The sequence below is a fragment of the Brassica napus genome, chromosome A3 (assembly GCF_020379485.1).
Source record: "Brassica napus cultivar Da-Ae chromosome A3, Da-Ae, whole genome shotgun sequence".
NCBI classification, from domain to species: Eukaryota; Viridiplantae; Streptophyta; class Magnoliopsida; order Brassicales; family Brassicaceae; genus Brassica; species Brassica napus.
This window is the reverse complement of record NC_063436.1, coordinates 26178734-26201250: the sequence shown is the minus strand read 5'-3', so window position 1 is coordinate 26201250 and position 22517 is coordinate 26178734. Positions and strand designations below refer to the sequence as shown.

The 22517-nt window shown below is 32.2% G+C and overlaps 2 protein-coding genes, 1 long non-coding RNA gene and 1 other non-coding gene across 8 annotated transcripts; 1 reads left to right on the top strand and 3 right to left on the bottom strand.

Annotated features, from left to right (window-relative positions):
• Window positions 1-5015: 5015 nt before the first annotated feature.
• Window positions 5016-9040, bottom strand: LOC125590116. 5 transcript variants are annotated; one of them, XR_007326312.1, is made up of 8 exons: window positions 8344-9040; window positions 7813-7861; window positions 7617-7680; window positions 7389-7496; window positions 7153-7259; window positions 5783-7081; window positions 5623-5700; window positions 5016-5550 (listed from the first exon to the last, which is right to left on the bottom strand). It is a non-coding gene; the product is annotated as an uncharacterized LOC125590116 (long non-coding RNA). The 5 variants fall into 5 exon arrangements; XR_007326313.1 differs by lacking the exon at window positions 7389-7496 and having other exon boundaries at window positions 5783-6788; window positions 6939-7081; window positions 8344-9039; XR_007326311.1 differs by lacking the exon at window positions 7389-7496 and having other exon boundaries at window positions 5783-7068; window positions 8344-9039.
• Window positions 9041-16253: 7213 nt separating this feature from the next.
• Window positions 16254-19360, bottom strand: LOC106444527 (trehalase). The gene is made up of 11 exons (XM_013885994.3): window positions 18497-19360; window positions 18235-18354; window positions 18028-18143; window positions 17843-17943; window positions 17648-17757; window positions 17495-17567; window positions 17250-17411; window positions 17082-17169; window positions 16902-17001; window positions 16605-16818; window positions 16254-16492 (listed from the first exon to the last, which is right to left on the bottom strand). The coding sequence occupies exons 1-11, from the start codon at window positions 19009-19011 to the stop codon at window positions 16409-16411; spliced, it is 1683 nt and encodes a 560-aa protein (XP_013741448.1). The 5' UTR covers window positions 19012-19360; the 3' UTR covers window positions 16254-16408.
• A 979-nt stretch (window positions 19361-20339) lies between these two features.
• On the bottom strand, window positions 20340-20992 carry LOC106440560. The gene has a single exon (XM_013882261.3). It carries the CDS (start codon window positions 20854-20856, stop codon window positions 20599-20601), a length of 258 nt encoding a protein of 85 aa, XP_013737715.1. The 5' UTR covers window positions 20857-20992; the 3' UTR covers window positions 20340-20598.
• Window positions 20993-21054: 62 nt separating this feature from the next.
• On the top strand, window positions 21055-21125 carry TRNAG-CCC. The gene has a single exon. It is a non-coding gene; the product is annotated as a tRNA-Gly (tRNA).
• The last annotated feature ends 1392 nt before the right edge of the window (window positions 21126-22517 follow it).

Sequence of the window (22517 nt, the reverse complement as noted above, 5' to 3'; positions counted from 1 at the left end):
TGTGTTGACCATTTGGATCACTTACAACCATTGCACACATTCAAAAACATGTAAACTTTATCCGGTTAATATGTTTTGTATTCATTGCTCTTTTGTTTTCTCTTACATATGTTCATGCAAAAACCACGCTTACTTGTATATGCTCTTTTTCATACAAAACATAGCAACAAACGACAAATAGATAATAATGGTTGCAAAGCTTCTCCTTCTTTATCCATTTTTGCATTGTCCTTGTTGTCTATTGAGGACCAGATTCCAGCTCATCAATGACATGTTTAGTAGCTCGATTGAACTAGCTCATCCGACAGTGAGTTTGAACTCTTACCATCAACCAGTACTATCTTCAACCCACTTTTTCTTTGTGACAATGTGTTGAGAGTATATCTTTTGATCTCGTAGTGTCATCGAGTGCTCTATTTTTGGTTGACTTTATGTATAAGACACTTTGCTTCGATATTAAATTAAACTTCGATTTTTTTTTGCCAACCTTGGTTCTAAATGTAAAAATTTATGCTGTTCATAAATTTACTAACCATACTTTCCATAAAATGATAGTTGAAAACAAAATTTTATTTTCTTCAGTTTGATTATTTTCATACATCAAATACTTTTTAAAAAAAAATTGTGAAATCTAGTATTCATGATAACCTTCTAAACCAAAACTAATATTACATGACCAAAATATATATCACTATGTTTACTGCAGAACATATTACATTAAATTGTCATTGACTTTTATTGCCAGAAATTTGGTTTGAGAATGCTATTCTCACTTTCAATTTTGCTCCCAAAACACCTCTTTTAGAATGGAGTTGATATGTAATATGCGTAGTTATCTAATTAGTTATCAGTATGACATATTCTACCGAATATAAAATTACATTTCTATTGTTTTCTATGATGAATATTCTTTTCTGGCTTATGCGCTTCTTCGTTGTTATAATTACAAAAAGGTAAAGTTCCTCATCATAGCGGATGGAATGGCGTCTTCCTTATCAAGCGAAAAGGTGTCATGGGACAATTTGTGGTTACATAAAACAATCATATAACACAAAGCTGACACGATATAAATTGATTAATTAATAGTCAAATTAATAAAATCAGTAAGAAATCTACTTCATATATAGTTCCGATATATATATATATCCAATATTCATAAAGGAGAATAGATGTCACGTACTATTCTTCACACTTACATGTGTTATTATGTAATGATTTGGCTAACTATTAGGCCTTTAATATAAAAGAAATTATGATAAATTGTTTTGTTAATCATAAAATCTTGCATTAAAAGAACTACACCGAGAGGAAGCGAAACAGCTAAAATACAAATGTTCAACACCTAAAAGCATCTCCAATGTATATCTTTATATTTTCCTCTAAAATAGAGATCTCTATTATAGAGGTGGATTTGCTCCAATGTATGCTTCTATAATAGAGTTCCTTTATTTTAGAGGAAAATATAGAGGAATCCTACTTTTTACCTCTATATTTAGAGATGAAAATAACAATTTTCTATATTTTTCCCTATAAATAGAGGAACTCTATTATAGAGGCATACATTGGAGCAAATCCACCTCTATAATAGAGTTTCTCTATTTTAGAGAAAAATATAGAAATAAAAATAGAGGTAGGTTGGAGATGGTCTAATGGTACTCATTGTCCAGCTCCTACGTTCACAGACCATCCGTATCTCACCTATGAATGTAATAATAGAAAAGGTTTTTACATTATAAAATACAAGAAAATATATGTTTGAAACAATGCAGCCATATGCTAAACGAAATGAAGCAATTAAATGGAGCGGGCATTTCATCACAATATCAAATAAATGAATAGCTTTTATTCCGAAGTTTAAATATTTTTAGGTTTGACTAATGAGAAAGTGCACATGGGGGAAACAAAATGAATTTTGACCAGTAGTAAACCACTCCCTAGTTGGACGGAAGATTCTCTCTGTGCATCATCCCTTCTCAGTTCTCACAATCTAAACTAGAAACCATTATTTTCCGCCCTATATGTATTTTTAAGTTCGATTATTGTAAGTTTAGAGCCACTTGTGTCCCCGATTCAAAGTTTATTCGGCCGTCTAAGGCGTTGATTGGGGAGTGGGAATAAGATGGTTCCCCTGCTAGTGTGGAGCCTCAGCTTTTAAATCATCCATTCAACATTATGGTATTTTTATCCCTATTTCATTTTTTCTTCTAAAATGGAATAAAAGTGAATATGAAGTAAAAAATGCTTCAATCCAACTTCATATCTCATTCCATAATAAAATTTACTCCATAAATGGAATGTTCTATTTTTTATTTGTTTATAACTCTATTATGGAATGAAAAATAGAGTAGAATTTATAGCAATTTTTACTTCATTTTCAATTTTACTCCATTTTAAAAGAAAAAATAAAATTATACATTGAAAATGTTCTTATTAACAACAATTAGCTGTTCAACAAATTATATTAATAAAATGATAATAGAACTGATTGCGGTTCTTTTTGAGAAAGAAAAATGAAGAACTGCCTAGTGGAACAAGATATGCTCGTATTTGAAGTGTTATGTGCAGTCCATTAGCTTTTTAGTTCACTTTATTTTACATTTACTAGATTATTTCTCCGCGCTACGCGCGGATAATATATTTAAATTTATTAAATTTATCGTTTTTATTTATATGTGAACTTTTGTATATTAAATTATATATAACTAATTTTTAAATTTAGTTTTTTTTTATATTTTTAATTTGAAGTAAGTATTTCTACTATATGTAACACAATTAACTAATAAAATATGAAGAATCAAGTCTGAGATTTTAGAGTCATGTAAAAAATATAATTTTGAATAGAACATAAATTATCTTAGTTCAAAAGATCGAAATCTCATCTCGAATAAATTCACGAAAAGAAAAAGTTCTCCAATAACCTACTTAAAATATAAAATTTCCTTTTCAAAAAAAAGAAGCGTACTTAATAATATTTTTTTACGTGTAATAGTTGAAAACTGACAATTGAATATCGATCTAGAATATTATTTTAATATATCTAATGGTAAAATATTAATTGTAATAATTTTTTTTTTGAATTTTGTAATATTACATGAATTAGAAGTCTTTAAAATCGAAAATCTATTTTATTAACATAATATTTTTTTATTCATTTATTATTTTGACGTTACAAAATATTGCTTTAGTTTTATTTGTATATTAATTTTTTAATAATTTAGTTTGTTTTTAAGTAATTTTAAATTTATCAAGAATATAATATATTTAAAATTATTTATTTAAATATATTCAAATATGATGTCTCATTTTATGTGTGTTTACGCTGAGCATATTTAATTTGTAGTTTGTATATTTAATAACACATTGATGCGTGCCGTTCTATGGTTTTAATAAATGTGTTGTCATTTCATTTTTATTACTACTAACATGATTTTTTAGTGATCAGTGATAATGTATTTTTAACGTTATTTATTATATTTTATCGTATATTTTCTAACTCTTCATACTGACACTTTTTTAGAATCATTTTAATTAGATAATATGTTTAAAGATGTAAATAAAACTGTGTATGTTGTAAATTTAGACTTTTTAGTGTAACTGAGCACTATCAATTATGAATTATATTATGATTTTATTTTACTAAATCTTTCTTTCTGTGTATATTTTTCCGTTTTATTTTGTATTTTTACAATTTTATTGTCTTATTCTTTAATTGCAGAGAATTGTTATTTTCAATTTTTGTTTCATATACCTTAAAAGTCTTTGGTTGATTTTTGTTTGTTTTCTTACTCCAATTGTAACATACAGTTTGACCCTTTTTTTTTTTTGGGATCAAACTACTAATATCATCAGATAGAAAAGGTTAAACTCCACGAATGGAGTGAGTATTTGTGCTAGAGAAAACTGATTTAGCCACTAATATAGCGAGATATTATAATATTAGAAGGTATAGAAACTCTTCTTTGTTGTCCTACGCTGGACATAATTAAGTTGTTGTCAATTGATTCTATATTTGTGATAACTTAAAATACGATTTTATGTCTTCATTACATCATCCTTAATTGGTTTACGGTTCGACCATTTCTAATATACTGAGAGTAACATAATGTTAGATGTTGATTATCTTCTTTCAATTAGGAATGCACAGAATGAGAAAAATTCAAGGTGAGACCACTTTACAATTTTGTCCTCATATATATATAAAGTTAGTTTATAGATTACTCTATTTGTTTCAAAATGTAATCAGTTTTAATTAAAATCTGTAATATTTAAAACTTATTACTTTAGAAAACTGTCATATAATATATAAATTTAATCAATTACACAGTAATTTACATAATTTAATTGGCAAGACAATATCCAATAAGTATAAAGTTACATTGAAATATAAAAATAAATTCTATAGTGAAACAAAAAATACTTTTAAACCATTATATTATAAGGCAAAGGGAATTCAAATTATATTAAAACATTAGAATAGTAAAAATTAGGAAAGCTAAAATCTCAACATTGATCATTTACCTCGGCCATGCCTTAGACCATCTCTAATGTATTCCTCTATTTTTTTCTAAAATAGAAGAATTTCATAATAGAGATGGATTTGTTTCTCATGTATTCTTTTATTTTCTGTTATGAAAAAGAATATTCTTGATCTATTTTTTCTAAATTTACGAATAATATTTTTTATTTGTGAAAGCTGACATTCGTTTACGAACCTTCCACTTAACCAGGCCGGCCATATTTACTTTTCAGTTTTTAAATATTCCTCATTCATTGGCTTTGTACTTTTTGGCTACAATACTAAAAACACGAACCAAATCCTTACCGCTAATGGTATTTGTTCTTTGTTTGGTATATAAATTGTTGGAAAGATAAAACAACCACACAACTATTTTCTTTATGATTTTTTTTGTTCAAGAAAAAACTATTTTCTTTATGCAAATGCAAGAGAAAAGGTAAGATAATTTTTTGTAATGGATTAATGGACCACCAAGTACTAACGTGCAAGACGATGCAACTGTATCTCAAATCAATATAGCTAACTTTGGAGAAATCTCGACCATTTCAAATTTAAAATTACAGTTTAAAAAAAAGATCAATAATATAATTCTCACCAAGCATATACAATAAGCAAAACTCGAAACTTGATAAATATGCTGGGATAATAAAATAAGAATTGGCAGCTGCTTTAAACACCTTTCTTGGCTTTGAAGGAAGACAAAGAACCTATGTTTGTTGTTGTGACTTTGTTCTCAAGAAATCTACAGGACACCCAAAACCAAGGCTTTAAGCTTAACTTTAGATTTTGCCCCTCTCACTTTTTACTATTTTGTTACTGACGTAGCGTTAGAAGAATACCACAGCTTCTTCTGGCAAATCAAGAACTTCTCGTTCTCTGACTCAGACTCTGTATGTTCCTTACGGCAACTCCATCTCAGTCCTTTAGCAACGGATGCAACATTATCGGCGAAATAGCTCGACTCGCGTATAATCGCATACCCATTAGGACGCAAGATCCGATCCATTTCCAGCATTACTTATTTCATCTCACACCTGCATAATAACATATCATTACTTAACACTTATATCACAGCATCAATGAGTTTCAGAGGCTTTGAGAATTACCTTTGGCTCTCATATGTAAACAAACCAGCAACGGGAAGAAGATCGTAAGTTCTTGTATAAGTTGAAAAAGCTTCACACCTATGTCACAACATAACGCATTATGTATGCAAATTCAAAGTGATTAAAAAACGTATAAAGAATAGGCTTTGATAAATTTTACCAGTCGTGATATGTTCCAATCAATCCACGATCAAACACAACGGGAAGCGTGTATTCGCAGCGTAAGACGACACAACGTTCATAACCCACAAACGATCATCGACCAAAGCAGCAGCTAAACCACCGTAAGTAGTGTTCATATCCATCACATTCCTTCAATCGAAAGGAAGACAATCTTCAAACACAACTTACTTTTGACCACTTGCTTAATGGATCTAGATCAACTCCTCTCATCTGTTCAAAAGTGCATCAGCAAAATCCCGTCACCGAGTCTATCCAAAAAAAAGCTAACGTATCGACTCCAATATTTCTGCAATGTTGGTGCCATAAGTAGACCTACGCAACTGAGGGAGAAAAGGCTTGAGCTTATTCACCAAAGCCCTATAAAGATCCTCCGGCGTGACTTTCAGTGACGTTTCTACCACGAAATTCGTCAGCCTGCGCAACTTGTCTCTTCCGCACTCCAAAAGCTCTGCCACCACCAAAGGCCCCGTCTCCTTCCTCTCCAAAAGCTTCTCCACGATGCGGCTTCCATACCTCGTAAAAGAGAGCTCAACGTAATGGCCACGGAGGCTAACCGCAATGTCATATGTGCGACGCAAGTTATTCTGCTTAAGCACGTGTCGGACCACATGGTTCCCATAAGCATCGCTGCTTAGCAAAGGAGTGTTGAACGCGACTACATCATGGAGGTCGTTTCTGCAGTAGTCAAAGACCACCTCGCTAATGATTGCATTGAGCGCGATGCAGCCGTATTGGTCACGCACCAGGTGAATCACGTGTTGGAGAATTTGGTCGCGCATTGCCATTTTCTTCTCGTGGCTGAAAACTCGCATCTCATGAGTGGCAAGGTAGCCCGCGTTCTTGTCCGTCATGACGTGGAGAAAGTGGCGCAAGATAGAGGCGAGGAAGAAGGTGTCGGCGTCGTCTGATTTTCCGAAGAGCCTTCGTAGGCAGAGGGAGCCGATCCTGCCTCTACGTACAACTGGCCGTGAGTGAAGACGGTCCTAGGAAGATATAAAGCAACTTGATTCAGACTTTGTTCTTGACTTTTATCTCATAGCAAAGACGCAGCGGATATTGGCTTTGGCATAATGTGAAAGGATGCATGGTGTCAAGAGGGGAAAGCTGTATCCGAGGAATCAATATTTGTTCACCTGCATCTTTCCCAGTCATGATCTCAGCCTCGACTATCATGTTACCTAGTCGAGTAACTATCATCCTTGTCCCATAACATAATTCATAAGTCTGGTTGAGATTGAGCAGCATCATGACTGGAGACTGTACCTTCAATCAGAGTCTATGGTTTGGTAAGAGTAATGTGATTTTATTAAAAAATTTACTATACATCAACGATTGAGAAACACTTACTTCAAGACACTCCACAGTATAACTGTACAACCAAGTTCACCTTAAGAGTGTGGACGTATAGACGTAGGCATTTGCTTTCAAAAGCTTCAATTAGTTCCATGAAACATCTGCCACAATACACCAATTCAACATATGTGAGTAACAAAATTAGCTCACACATAGCTTTATACATAGCTTTACACCAAAAAGAACAAAAAAATGTACATAAAAAGTGAAGTCAGCGATTAGCAAAAAACCTGAACCAGAATTCCATTAAAAAACTCATTATAGCCGTAATAAGAACCAATATCAGCCTTAATCTATTCAACAAATTCCTTCTTCTTCACTCCTTCTGGCCTCAAATCCTAAATTCGACAACATTCTAACAACTTAACACATAAAAGTAATATCAAGCTATAAAACAAAGGCTAGTTCCTTAGGAAGAATCTTTAAAAGAAATAAAAATACAAATCAAAGTTTCTCACTCTCTTTTATCCTAGTTTGCAAGGTAGGAAGATCTGGTGGCCCACTTGACTCTTCTTCAAGTTCCTGGAAACAATGATAAGAAACCTAAAACTATAATGCTCCATTGATCTTTTCAACATAAACCAACCAACAATTGCAAAATAAAAATGTTAAAAAAGGAATGAATTTGATTTGTAAAATTCCAAAAGATTAAACCTTTTTGGTTGGTAGACGAAACTCGTCAGGCTGTTCCGTTCAGCCTATTCTGAAAATCCAAACATCAAATTTAGATCTAGGAGCAAACCATATAAATAATATGCATATATATTTATCATAGCTCGGTTAAATTCAGCAAATGTTTCTTTCAAACTGGAACAGGGACTCATGGGAAAAGTAACAATCTTCAAGCTTTCAACAACATGGCAATAACACTTGTTTGCAGTATGAAGGTATTATTAAGTTCCACCTACCTTTTACGATGACAATTACTAATATAAATGGAAGCTATAACCATTATATTAAATCCGGATCATAACAGCACAGCCGACTCAAATTCTTATAGGTATAGTCTACCATGTATCATATAACCAAAGATAAATATTCTGAAACTGAAGAAATGTCAAGACTTAAGCTTTTTCTTCAGCGTTTTTGCTTTCTTGTATGATAATAATACATCATCTATAGCAAAATGTATTTGAAAGTGAGGAAGGGATACATCAAAATAGAGAGGTATGAGCAGAGACTTACTGTTCCGAAGACGTCACTCACATCAACGGATGCAAATTCACATGAAAGGGCAGGAAAACTACAAAAAGATTGAACCTTTTTGGTTGGTAGACGAACTCGTCAGGTTGTTCCTTTATGTTCATATGTAGTTCATCTTTTGCATCTTGCTCCTGCCTTTTACGTTCTTCATCAATAGCTTTACTTTACTTTTACCAGATCCTGCCAGAATCAGAACCCAGAGGTTCCTTTTCATCATCGCTACCATCGAGAAAGTCGTCGGCCAATGGCTCTGTGTCCTCCTCCTCGTCACCATCAACATCTTCTTCTTCTTCTTCGGATTCGACTTCGACCGATTGTTGAGTGGATGAGTCTGCGACTTAGCTTCTTCTTCTTGCTACGCCTAAGAGCAGCCATAGCGACGGCTTCCACGACTTTGGGTTGACTTGAAGGAAACAAAGAGGTATTGGGTTAATGAGAATAACATTTATTGGCAAAATTAAGAGGAATACGTTGATCTATAGGGGAGGTTAAGAGTTGAGAGATGAAATCATGGTGTCTGCAGACAAAGATTAGCGAAGAGTCGGAGACGGCTGTGTTAAAGAGCTGAAGAACGATAATAATAAAAATCCCTAATAAAACACAAAACGCAAGGACACGCGCGGAACCTCTGACGTGGCGAAAATCTGATCTTCTATTGGTTGATTATTTGTGATGACGTGGACAGCATGAGAGGAGCTCTTATTTAACTTTTAGTATTGTATTGATTTGTTTCACTTTAAAAAATAGTGTATATATATATATATCAAATTACCTATTAATATACTTATTGCATTTATTTATTACATTTAGAACAACTGTTTATGAAGTGTATTGGACGTTGTGTGTTTAAGTTTTCTATTTATGTATTAGTATATCATATAATTTTATTAATATTCTATTTATGTATAGTACATCATAAACTGTTTTCTATTTTCCATGTACGTATGGTGATTTGTAAAAGCAAGCTTCACTAACTAATTCAAATAATTTATTTTCCAATTTAAATTTAATTTGTAAAAACACTTTTGTAGTTTTGAAGTAATTTATTTATTTCATATTTATATGATATAATCTTTTTTGTAACATATATAAACATAATATTATAATTCTTCATTTTTTAAATCTTATTTGATTTTAAACAACATTTAGTTTTGTATTTACACCATATTTATCATGTATATATTTAGGATTATAGTTTATTTTTAAGAATATGTCATATTTAAATATATTTTATGTAATACTAAATATCTATTTTTTATTATATTTAAAATTTTGATAATAGCTACAATGTATAATTATTTGGTATCATACTTTATATTTTTTTAATAATTTATAGTTTTTCAGTTATAAGTTTTTTTTTTAATAACTACATTTAGTTATGAAGTAGAAATGATAATATAACATTTTTCAAAATTATTTTAAACTTGTACAGTATTTTAGACCGCTTTTTATCCACTTTCACTATTCAAACATATATTTTGAAACACTAGATCCGCTTGATCCACACTAGAACCGCTAGATCCATTCTTGTTTTGCTCAATCCGTATGATCTGCCAGATACGCAACGTTTGATCCGCTTTTTCCATTCGAAGCCTAAATTATCCTTTTTTGTAGAACGACCGACATTTTATCACAAAATCACGTTTTAGAAATAATATTTTTAAAACTTATTATTGCTAATTTTGGGAAAGATTAAAAAAGAAAAATATTGTAACTATTATCATATATTAATTCATTGCACAGATTAACCTTTAATATCAAATTACCTAATCATGTCTTTAAAATTAAAAAAAGAATCATAGAATTGTTGCAATTATCATTACAAAGATTAACAAATAGCATCATATGCTTGGTTTATTAAACTTTTATGAACATTTTCAAAACTTGGTTGACATATCCTCGTTTACCTCTGACAAACCTCTGACCAAAAGAGAGAAACGAGGTGATCAATATAATAGAAAAGACCCGCCACCTCAGAACCGTCCCTGATCGCAGGGCTGAGACAAGGACGATTGAGTCCAACATAACCTTGATATTTGACATACACGCCATGGAAGCAGCCTTTAGTACTTCCCGGATGGACAGAGCTTCCGCTGTAAGTCGTACTACATTTTTATTAGCATATTAGTTGGTTTTTAAAAGGGAGCTAATAACTTTCTTTATTAGTTTCAGTTAGTAACAAGTAATGCAAACACTAAGCTGAACTTACCTTTAATAACTGTCATAGATGATAAATAAAAGATAACAAAGGGGCAAATTATGTTTTAAAAGAGTTTATTTCTTAATTAAACAAGCTGCAAATTTTATATTGCGCTTCGTCTGGTACAATCCGATTCATCCAAACGAAGATTCTGTTTATGATCACCTTTTTTCAACTTCTATAAACCTTTTTCCAGCTTAGACTAAATAACTACTAATTAAACGTAAATCATAGACTAAATATATATTTGTATGCCAACTATATTTGACTAATAATCCACTTTTTGATCACACAATAGTCATTGATCACATATTTAAGTAGCACCTATGAATAATTCAGCCCCCACTCACCATTTCAATCCAACAACTCAAATAACACCAAATTAAGTGTTAGCTTCCATGGTTTTATAGTGTCATAGTTTGATGTGAATTGCTTTAATTTATTGCTCTCTATTTTTTTAACACTCTTTAATTTATTGCTCTCGACTTAGTAAGTGGACATGACTTTAGCTGGGCAAACCGACTTTTCTTTGTCATAGCCGTTGCTTTGCGTGCCGCAATAAAAATGTTGGGGGGAAGGGGTGGATCAAATTAATAATCTTTGATAAATTTATACTATCATATTCTCTCTTTTATGCAGTGTTCGACCAATAATGTAAATGTTACACTGAGAAAAGGTTCTTGAATTAAAAGTTTGTTTAGTATACAAATTAATCCTTATTTTTAACAGTCTACAAGGAATTACAGCATTTGTGTAACATCAAAATCTAATATTGTAATCAAATTGTGGAACTGAACTGAACTGTGATGATCTTAAAAGAAATTTTAAAAGGTACTTTAGTATAAAAAGAAGAGGACAACTTCTTCAGTGATTAGCTCTCTTTTGTTTGGCCCCGCCCTGCACCAAATTTGAGTTTTGCAAATACGAAACTCTACCCATTATTTTTGTATAGTTTTAATGTGTTTGTTAAAAATTCAATTTGTTTTGTATAGTTTTAAATTTTTGTTATGATCTTTTTGTTGCTTTATTAATTTTCTTGTTGATGGTTTATGTTTCCTTTTAGACTTTATTTTCTATTTTTAAGCAAAATTAAATTACTTTTTTTTTTCTGTGAAAAGCATTTGATTTGATTTTTAGCAATAAATTTGCTTTAAAATGACGTTTCATATGCTCAAGGCTTTTCTTTGATTTGTTATCAAGAATTTATTGTGAACTAGGTGACCGGCCCGCATCCTGTGCGGGCATAAGAATATGATCGGTCCGCACCCTGTGTTCTCTCTCGGTCCGTACCTCACGAGAGGGAACACAGTAACATCAGTATGAAGAAGCAGATAATGTGTGTATGTATAATTGCAACGTCACAAAATATTTTGTGTGTTTACGAAGATACTTTCATTCAAAAAATGGAATAAATAGTGTATAGTTTTAGAAGTAACAGATTTTATATTATCATTAATTAGAATTGTATTGTATATATTTCGTAATTCTTTATTTTAGGTGAATAATATTATTTTTCCATAAATAATAAACAAACATTTATGTAGACATATTAAAAGAAAATATAATACAAATCAAAATATTATCCATAAATAATATAAATTATGAAGTACATTTCTCGATAAAGAAAGCAAATTCAATTACAAACGTGCATAAAATTAAATAAATTTTGTAAACAATTTGACGGGTAAACATTATTTGATAAATTTATAAATTTCTAAATTTTATTGAACATGAAATAATATTAAATTGACATACCGTCATCGGTCTCCTAACTGATCACAACCCATCTGGCAAATACAAAAAATAAATAATTGTAAGAGTTTATATATTTTAAAATTTGTATTTGAAAAAAGTAGATTAAAATTACGTACCGTGACTACGGAATATTCTGACAAATTTGTTTGTAGACAACATTCAATGTTTTTGTCTTCGGCTTCCCTTCTTTACCAGTTATTAGGATTTTTAATCCAGATCTCGACTTAACTCTTGAAAGTGCAACTTTGCCTTGCATTTTGTAAGCATTGTATAAATTATTTTAAAATTATGATAAATTTATTCTTTAAACAACGATAAATAATTTAAAAATAATAAGCATAAACATTTTTGGATTTTGTAATATTTAAAATAGTTATTATATAATTATATTCGAACACATTTCATCAAGTAGAGGATAAAACTATTATAATTATCTTATATAAAATTTCGTTCATTTTATTTTATAGGTTATAAATATTAAAAGTAATAAATAAAACATTATTAGTCTTTCAATAATTTCGAGAATAGTTTCCATAAATTGTTATTTGTAATATTCGTTAGATTATATGGCAAGTGATGTTAAACGTCAATAAGTTAAACAATTCTTCCATATTTGGAAAACATATATATATATATATATATAACAATGACAAATTAAATGGTAGAGTATGTAAACACCTGTTTTCTACCAGCGTGAGTTAGAACACCGATGTATTTAAGAATCATAAGGGCCTCTACAGGTCTTTATTCTTCGCCTTCATCATCCCACTTCAGCGGCTTCAGTTGAACCTTCCTGTATATCCCTGAGAAATTTCCTCCCTGCGCCATTCCAAAAGGTTCTCTGCTGTGAGAAAATAACCTCATGAATTAAATAAAAAATGCGTAATGCTAGCTTACTTATAAGATAGTATATTCAACAAAATAAAATGATATAAGATAGTATTACTAAATGATACTATGTAATATTTTCCCGGAAAATATTCAACAAAGAGAGAGAAAGTAATAAAGAACCTCTTCAAGAACTGCTTTAACTTGGCGAAGCTTCTCAGCATGTTCAATCAAGGTTTTCTGGATCACTATCACTTTCACGACCTGGTCTACATATAAAAAAAGGAAGACCATATTGTCGTTACCAGTATTCAACACATGGAAAAGATAGACCAGACATGCTTTTTGGAGACAAAACACAAAGAGTTGAGTTCAGGGTTCTAAAGATGAGGAGCCTTTGCGTCTAAACACATTTTTTTTAGCACACAAGCAGCATTGTCGTAATACCTTAATAGTATGAGAGGAGAGATTTGTGAATAATACTTTAAAGAATGAAAAGAGAATGTTTATATTTTAAGACCTTGGGTGTCTCCTATATATATACAGTCGATTTATTCTCATATTAATGATTTTAATATTTTGCACAATAAATAATAAAATCGTTTAAAGAAAGATATTAAATGTGTATTGTAAAAAAATGATTTGCATATGATATGATTTTAGCTTGCGCAAGTAATCCATATTAGAAAGGTAAGTTATGAAAAACAAACAACCTAATTAGAAACATTAAAATATTTTGTAAGCAATATAATAAATATGATATCAACATGCGCAAGTTTACCGTTTGAATAATAAGGAAAGTTTTTAATATTTGTCTTAATTCTAAATCTTGCCCAAGAGTAAACTAAATCGATAAAATTTAATGATTTCAACTTGCGCAAGTAATCCATATTGTGAATAAGTGATTTGCATATTTAATGATTTCAACTTGCGCAAGTAATCTATATTAGAAAGGTAAATTATTAAAAAAATTTTTTGTCAATAAGTTATTTGCATATTTAATGATTTCAACTTAATCGATATTAAATGTGTATTGTCAAAAAATGATTTGCATATGATATGATTTTAACTTGCGCAAGTAATCCATATTAGAAAGGTAAGTTATTAAAAACAAACAACCTAATTAGAAACATTAAAATATTTTGTAAGCAATATAATAAATATAATATCAACATGCGCAAGTTTACTGTTTGAATAATAAAGAAAGTTTTTAATATTTGTCTTAATTCTAAATCTTGCCCAATGGTAAACTAAATCGATAAAATTTAATGATTTCAACTTGTGCAAGTAATCCATATTGTGAATAAGTGATTTGCATATTTAATGATTTCAACTTGCGCAAGTAATCTATATTAGAAAGGTAAGTTATTAAAAACAAATTTTGTCAATAAGATATTTGCATATTTAATGATTTCAACTTAATCGATATTAAATGTGTATTGTCAAAAAATGATTTGCATATGATATGATTTTAACTTGCGCAAGTAATCCATATTAGAAAGGTAAGTTATTAAAAACAAACAACCTAATTAGAAACATTAAAATATTTTGTAAGCAATATAATAAATATGATATCAATATACGCAAGTTTACTGTTTGAATAATAAAGAAAGTTTTTAATATTTGTCTTAAATCTAAATCTTGTCCAACGGTAAACTAAATCGATAAAATTTAATGATTTCAACTTGTGCAAGTAATCCATATTGTGAATAAGTGATTTGCATATTTAATGATTTCAACTTGCGCAAGTAATCTATATTAGAAAGGTAAGTTATTAAAAACAAATTTTGTCAATAAGATATTTGCATATTTAATGATTTCAACTTGCGCAAGTAATCCATATTAGAAAGGTAAGTTATTAAAAACAAACAACCTAATTAGTAGGGGTGGACACTTTACCCGATATCCGAAGTGGCACCCGAACCCGATCCGAAAAACCCGAACTGAAATCCGAACCGAAGTAGCAAAATACCCGAACGGGTATTGAATAAGGAGAGATTGGATACCCGAACCCGAACGGATAATACCCGAACCCGAATGGATATCCGAAGATAACCGAACATATGTATAATTAACCTTATATTTTTAGTTTACATCTCTCATTTTATATAAAATATTTATATTGATACTACACATACTTTAAGTTCATATGATATACATACAATTACGAAAAAAATGATTTGCTACTCACTTAAAATGCATGTCAAGTTTTTTATTTAAAAAATTAACAAAAAGTTACATCCGAAATTTAAAAAAAATAACTAAATTAATGCCTTTTTAGTTTTAAAATGTTATGTCCAAATCTATTAACTATTCAATCTATTAAAAATAAAAAATTAGTTAAATGAAAGTTATATTTTTAAATATAAGAAACTTGAGAAATGAAAATTTTAATTTTTTTTTTAAATCTAAATATCCGAACCAGATCCGAAATAACCGAATCCGAACTAAAAATACCAGAACCCGTCCCGAAGTACAGAAATACCCGAACGGGTTTTACACCTCTATACCGAAATACCCGAAAATCCGAAATACCCGATCCGAACCCGAACGGGTACCCAAGGCTAAACTAAATCAATAATTATTATCCCCTAGCTATATATGGGCTTAACGAAATTGACAATAGTTTTGGGCTTGTCTACATAAGTGATTGATTAAAATAAATGAAAAAGAAAAATTCAAAAAAACCGGCCAATAGAATTATAACGTTTTTCCTGAGAAGCTCTATATGAGTGCCACCTCAGCAGAAATCATTAAAGTTACTTCTCTTTTAATGTATAGGGGATATCAAATTATGACGTCGAAGAAAATAAATTTGATTTATTTACTTACTTTTCAAGGATACCAAAACAGAAGTTAGATTGTCCATCTTTCAAAGAATCTATTCAAGTGGTTTAGGCAGAGAAGATATTACGAGTGGTTTAAATTAATTTTGATAGATTATCTATCCCAACGAGTTAACCAACTGAATTCACCCGTTTTTCCATGTAATAGATGCTTATTAAACATACAATTTTGGCTAATTCATACCATTCATCTATTCTAGAGTATATACCTATCTATATATTATTGTCATGAGTGGTTGTAATAGACTGAATAGACTAAAACGTATGCAATAAACGTTAATAGATCTGTTAAACCTCACTTGTCATCATAAAACATCTGGAACTCCAAAACATTCTGACAGAACCCCAAGATCCACAACAAAGAAAAATTACCACTATTATAAAGTTTTTGATTAAATAAAATGGGTTAGATCTTTAATTAATGTTTAATAAAAAGGTCAGAGTGCCATCCAAACTCCTCCAAGAATGCTAATATAACTCCGTTTGACCACCCAAAGCCCGTCTGCAAAGATTGTCAACAGAGTTCAAAAAATCATCCCCACAAATATCTCTCACAATCCAAACTTAAAAAAAAATTGAAGAAGAGAGTTCAAACAAAAAAATGTGTTACCTACCTGTGGTTTATATTCACCTCCACCACCATACTCACCAAACTCTGCAACATTGAGCTTCTCATGAATACTACCGCTCGTCTTGTAAACACTATAGCTGCTTCTGATCCATCTCCTTGCAATCTCCTCTGCTATCTCTTTAGCTTCCTTTACACCCGTTCTCGCAAGCCCTGTAACAATTATCTCTTGTTGCGGGGCCCATCCATTCGGATAATCCCTGTCATACATGGCAACAAAACGTCAACATTCAAGTAACTTAAAAGATTCAAAGTGGATACTTGAGACCCAAGTTTCATTTACCACTGTTGTCCTGAGTTTTTCAAAGACGTTAAGATCCCAGCAGGAGCTATGAGCCCTGAGTTTTTGAGAGCCTTCACAACTTTCTTGACAAGATTTTCATCTACATTGTTACAAAGATAAAACGTTTATATACAAACATATGTATAATAGATACATGTAGTCATGTAGACATAGCATTACCTGAATTAAAGGAACTGATCCAGATTGGAGCAAAGTTAGATGCAAAAACATTGGTGTTCTGGTTCTCAGCTTTCCATGTCTCAGGCTCCTAAAGACAACAAACACACTCGCAATGTTTTAATAACATCACAAATCAAACATTGTAACTAAAGATATTATGTAACTTACATCACCATCGGAGGAAAGCCAGTAGTCTAACCACTGTCCTGCCTTTTCGTTCCAAAACACAGCTTCAAACGCTTTCTTTCTCGCTTCTGACGCTTTCACAAAACGCTCTGAGCCGTTTTTATCCCCACAAATCCCCATCATGAACGCTATATCGAGTTCCATCTACGACACAAAACATAATCATTTCTAGACTCAAGCATATGCCTCTACAAATCTTTAAACCATAATTAATAGAATAGAGAAACCTTGAGAAGAAAAACATTTAGATCAACAGGAACAACTGATGTTGTAGCCATCGTTGCGAAATTAGGAGGATCCCTGCATATATTATTTGAGATTGATTAAGCGTGACAGTAAGATAAACTTATTTAGTCGCATTTTTTGATAATTAATGTAACCTCATCCATCGTGTGCTGAAATCACATCCTGTTTCAGCAGCCGTGGCTATGTCTCGAAGGAACCGTTGTTTCTGTAACGTACTCGAAAACGCTGAAGCAGATTCTTGATCCTGTGGTACACATAGAGATAGAGTAAACAAATTTTTACAGTAAAAAAAAAACAGATTACTTGCGGCAACGAGACAAGAAACATACAAAAACATAGGATTCAGGTCTAGGCATGTTCCACATGGCGTAATAGCGGCTTAACATGTGATCATTGCCACTAGCATCCCGAATAACCACCTTATGTTTTCCTACAAAATTAAAAGATATAATATTACCAACATTACACCGAACAACACACCAAATCATTATATAACTCTACTGAAAAAACTAACCTGAGTTCCAGAACTCGTACTCTTTGAGAAGAACGGGGATAGCTTTCCTCACAAGTTCTTCATCTTTGGTTACGTTATATATCTCATAGACCATTGAGCTCAGTAAAGGTGGTTGGCTTGTAACATTATCAAAGTAACATTTATTATATTCTGTTAACATAGCAACAACAATTATATTACTGTTAGAAAATGATCAGTTTTGGTTACCTTCGGTTGGTGTAATAAGCTCTAGCTCCGTTCAACGCGTAACCATAAGTCTCCACAAGTGACATCAGATTCGTCACTATACCTTTGGCCGTAGTGAACATTTTACTCGTCATAAGTCCTCTGCACGTGCAAAAGCACATATAACATGACAAGACACGTGACCTCGTGTTCCGTAGTCAACACGTAATATAAAAAAAGAGTGGAAGAAACAATAAAGAACTATAATCTGATCTGTGATTTGAATAAGTTGATGAACACTGACTTGATAACCCAGTAAGAATCCCAGTAATAGACTTCTTTGAATCTCGAACCAGGAATGATAACCGGTTCCGGCAACGGTAGAAGCGTGTGCCGGTCAGGAGACTCTCTCACGGAGTCAGAGACTCTGTAGCATAGTGTTTTCCAAAGGCTGTGCACCTCACGTGCCCATTCTCTGACTTGATCGTTCTCCACGTTGAGGAGGAACTCAAAGGGATCTGTGACGAAATCCTCTGGTTCATGAGGCACCAGATCCTTCGCATCGTCGAAGTATTCATGGACGAACTTTTCAAGCTTCTTCACTGGCACTGGTAGGTCACGTGATCCGCTCGTGAGGTCGTTGAAGGCGGCCTCGACGGTGGAGAGATGGTGAGGAAGCTTGAGAGATAGGTCAATGTAGAATTTGGGGTCAGGGGTTTTTTCATTTGGATAGGACCGGTGTGCTTCGAGTTGCACGCGCTGGAGGAAAGTGACGAGCGGGGTGGTCTGGACCAGGGGACCTGTGTCTGAGATTGCCATGGATGTAGGAAAAGACAAACCGAGGAATGAAACGTTTTGGGTTTATGAAGGAAGCAAGGAGAGGAATAGAGAGGGAGGATTTGTAAGGAGATGAGAAGGATAAGAAGAGTTTGGAGATTTAACTACACTTATGTTTGTGTAAATACATTGCTAAATTTTTGAATTTGAATAGGGTTTCCAGAGGAGTCACCAAAACCTATGGCTGACTCAGATGGATCACTATCAAATCAATTGTTTGTTTTAGGATGAGAACGATTAGATTTTGTTGACTCAGATGGATCACTATGATCTTAATTAAAGCACCAGTTTCCAAAGAGGTCAATAACAACACATACATATTTCAAAAAAAATAAATAAATTCTTAAACTAGAAAGTGACTTCCATATAATATCAAAGGTTCAAATCTCACTGTATTGAGAAGTAACCACTGTGGTCTTATTTTGAAAAGATCTAGCTTATAGTTAAAGCTTAACACATCATAGGAGGGGCTACTTTGTTTCTTAATTAGATGAAGCATGCCAAACCGTCCACAGACTAAACTTTTCCGATTTGATAAATGAATGATGTAACATTGTAACAACATTTTCAATACAAAATGCATTTTAAGTGATTATTTTTATATCTTTGATTCCCTAAACCCTAAAACGAAATGAAACACACCCAAAACATAAACGCAAGATGTGATAGGAGAAAAAAGAAAAAAATATCGTGACCCTAACAACTTCCCTGCTGGAATCATTCTCATTAGATTGGCATATAAAGCCAGAGTAGTTACACCATTTGAGGGACTTGCAAGATATTCTCTATGTACAAAAATCTAAACTAGAAATGTACATAATTTACAAAGTGCTTCTCCTATTGCTGAAGAAGCAAATGTTGAGATAGCATATTTGCTTCTTCAGCAATAAGAGATGCACCTTCTAGAATCTATATTCAAGAAAACTGAAGAACAAAACAATCTATCACCAAGTGAGAGTCAAGGGAAAAAGGTTTGAGAGTGACTTATCATCATCATATGGTCCTATAATACATTATTCTTAACATGACAAAGACGTTTGAACAATATTTTCTCTATACGGAAGACTCCTTGGAATCAAGCTAAGCAGACAAAGTTTGAATGTTTGGTAATTGAAAATAAACACGACATTGACACTACTGACGCCTTAATCCCACACCAAAATGTGCCATTACTAGTGCTAAGCAGAGAGGCATTATCTATAACAGAGTTCTTAAATAACATAATCTAAGTGAAACACTAACATGTCCCGGCACTAAAACTTGAAAGATCACATAAAAAAACTTCAAAGGAAGGATCTTTAGAGCATTTGTTTAATTCGAAAACATCAAACATAAGTAATCATTCAAAACCCAAGTAAGATCATCATAAGGTACACAGAGATAGAGAAAGCATATGAGAATCAAAACAAAAGAAAGAAGAGAGAATCAACGTCTGACATTTACAATCCAAAAGGTCTGAACTTTCCATAAGCACATTACGAGAATTCAACCCAGGGAGCTGCGAGACACACACACACACACAGAAAACACGAGAGGATCTTCAATTACCCAGAGAGATGAAAAGGGAGGTTAAAGGGTGTCGTGAGAATGAGGCGCGGCGGAGAGAGCAAGGGGACGGTGGTAGGACTCCTCGTTGTCGTCGTCGTCGTCGTCGTCATGGGAGGTGGAGAGGTTGACGCAGGCGCAGCGCTCGAGGGAGGCGAAGAAAGCGGAGATGAAGGAGGCGCTGACGCAGCTCGCGGCCTGGTTGATCTTCTCCATGGAAGTCGTTGAGGTTACGGTGGAGTTGATCGAGGCGCTGCTGATTACGCTCGTGGTTTTGTCCATTGCCTTACCGATCCGATCCGATTAGGGTTTCGGAAGACCAAGATCGGGGGGGGGGCGAGGGAAGTCGTCGATTTTGATTGAGATTTGATTTTGGCGATCTCAAATGGCAAAGGTATCACCCCCCGCATTTGACGGGGTATAGATTTTTGATATTAATGTTATAAATAGTATTGTTTTATATTGGTGTAATAACCACAAGCGCATCTGGTGTAGTGGTATCATAGTACCCTCCCACGGTACTGACCAGGGTTCGATTCCCTGGATGCGCACTCTTTTTTATTTTTTCATTTAGTGGATTTATCATTTCAACAATGTAGTAGTAGTACTAAGCCAATATGCAATTGGACGGAAATTTTCAATGAGCCTCAAACAAGGATCTAAGAGCATCTGCATTAGTGAACTCCATGGGGAGTTCACACAGTTTTCGAAAAAAAAAATATTAAAATACACTGCACTGAACCTGGATCATCACTGTAGCGCGGGTCCCACAACACGTGGCGGCCCGCGGTTGGTCCGGTTATAAATTTTTTTTTTTTTTTTTTTTAAAAACAAAAATCAAACAGAAAAAAAATAATAATAAAAAAATGCTTTGTGAACCCCTTCCAAAGGGTTCACTAATGCTGATGCTCTAAGTTGCATTGGTTCTAGTTTTGATTTACATTAAAGATCTTGAAGCTTGACTATTATGCTCTTGATAACTAAGTTATATACTTATATACATACATACACCATTATGCTCTCGATTTTGCATCTCAACAACCTATTAACTGGATTTTGCATCTCAAAAACCTTAACACATGCAAAAAATCGAATTTTTCTCATTTTAAGTTATTACTAGATTTTGACCCGCGCTTTCAAAGCGCGGGATCGTTACTTTTGTAAAATTTCATTTAAATTAATAAATATTTATCTAATCTATATTTTAATAGATTTTTTATTTGTTTATGGTCAATTTTTATAACATTGTCTTCTTTATTTTATTTTTATTATTAAAAATAAAAATGTTTGTTTGTGAACTAATTAATTAGTTAAAATATTTTAAAATGGTAAACATCTACTCAATAAATTTAATCATATTGTAATGATATATTTGGTAAGGTTATTTATTTATAATTTTAAATTATTAAATAAATATTATATGAAAAATGTAATAGACATTTCATTTTTCATTCTACATATTTTTAATTCATGCATAATTTTTAAATTATAATAACAGAAATATTTAATAATTATTATGTATTTAAATTGGCTTATACATAGTTGGTTTTAAAAGAAAACACTGTTGGGCTTTGGTTTGTTTAGGATTTGTTTTTTGTCAGATAAAATGGGCTAGAATTGCCCAAAGAGAGCAACAAATCTGTTATGTCAAAATCTATGTTTTTGTGGCCGTTTGGTTAAAAAAAAAACAGAAAAGGGAAAGTAGAAAAAAAATATTTCTCGATCCAATTTTTCTTTGAGGAATCGACGACACGCTAGAACTGAAATAGAGAATCGATGAGAGAATCAGTGGGTAGATCTATCGATCTTGATGGATAGGGCGTTGGTGAAGATTGAAACTGTTGATTGGTGAATGTTTCTCATGAATCGGATATTAATTATAAGCAAACCATAAATTTCGATTTGATTTCCTTTCCTCTTGGCATAATAATTGTTTTATTCTG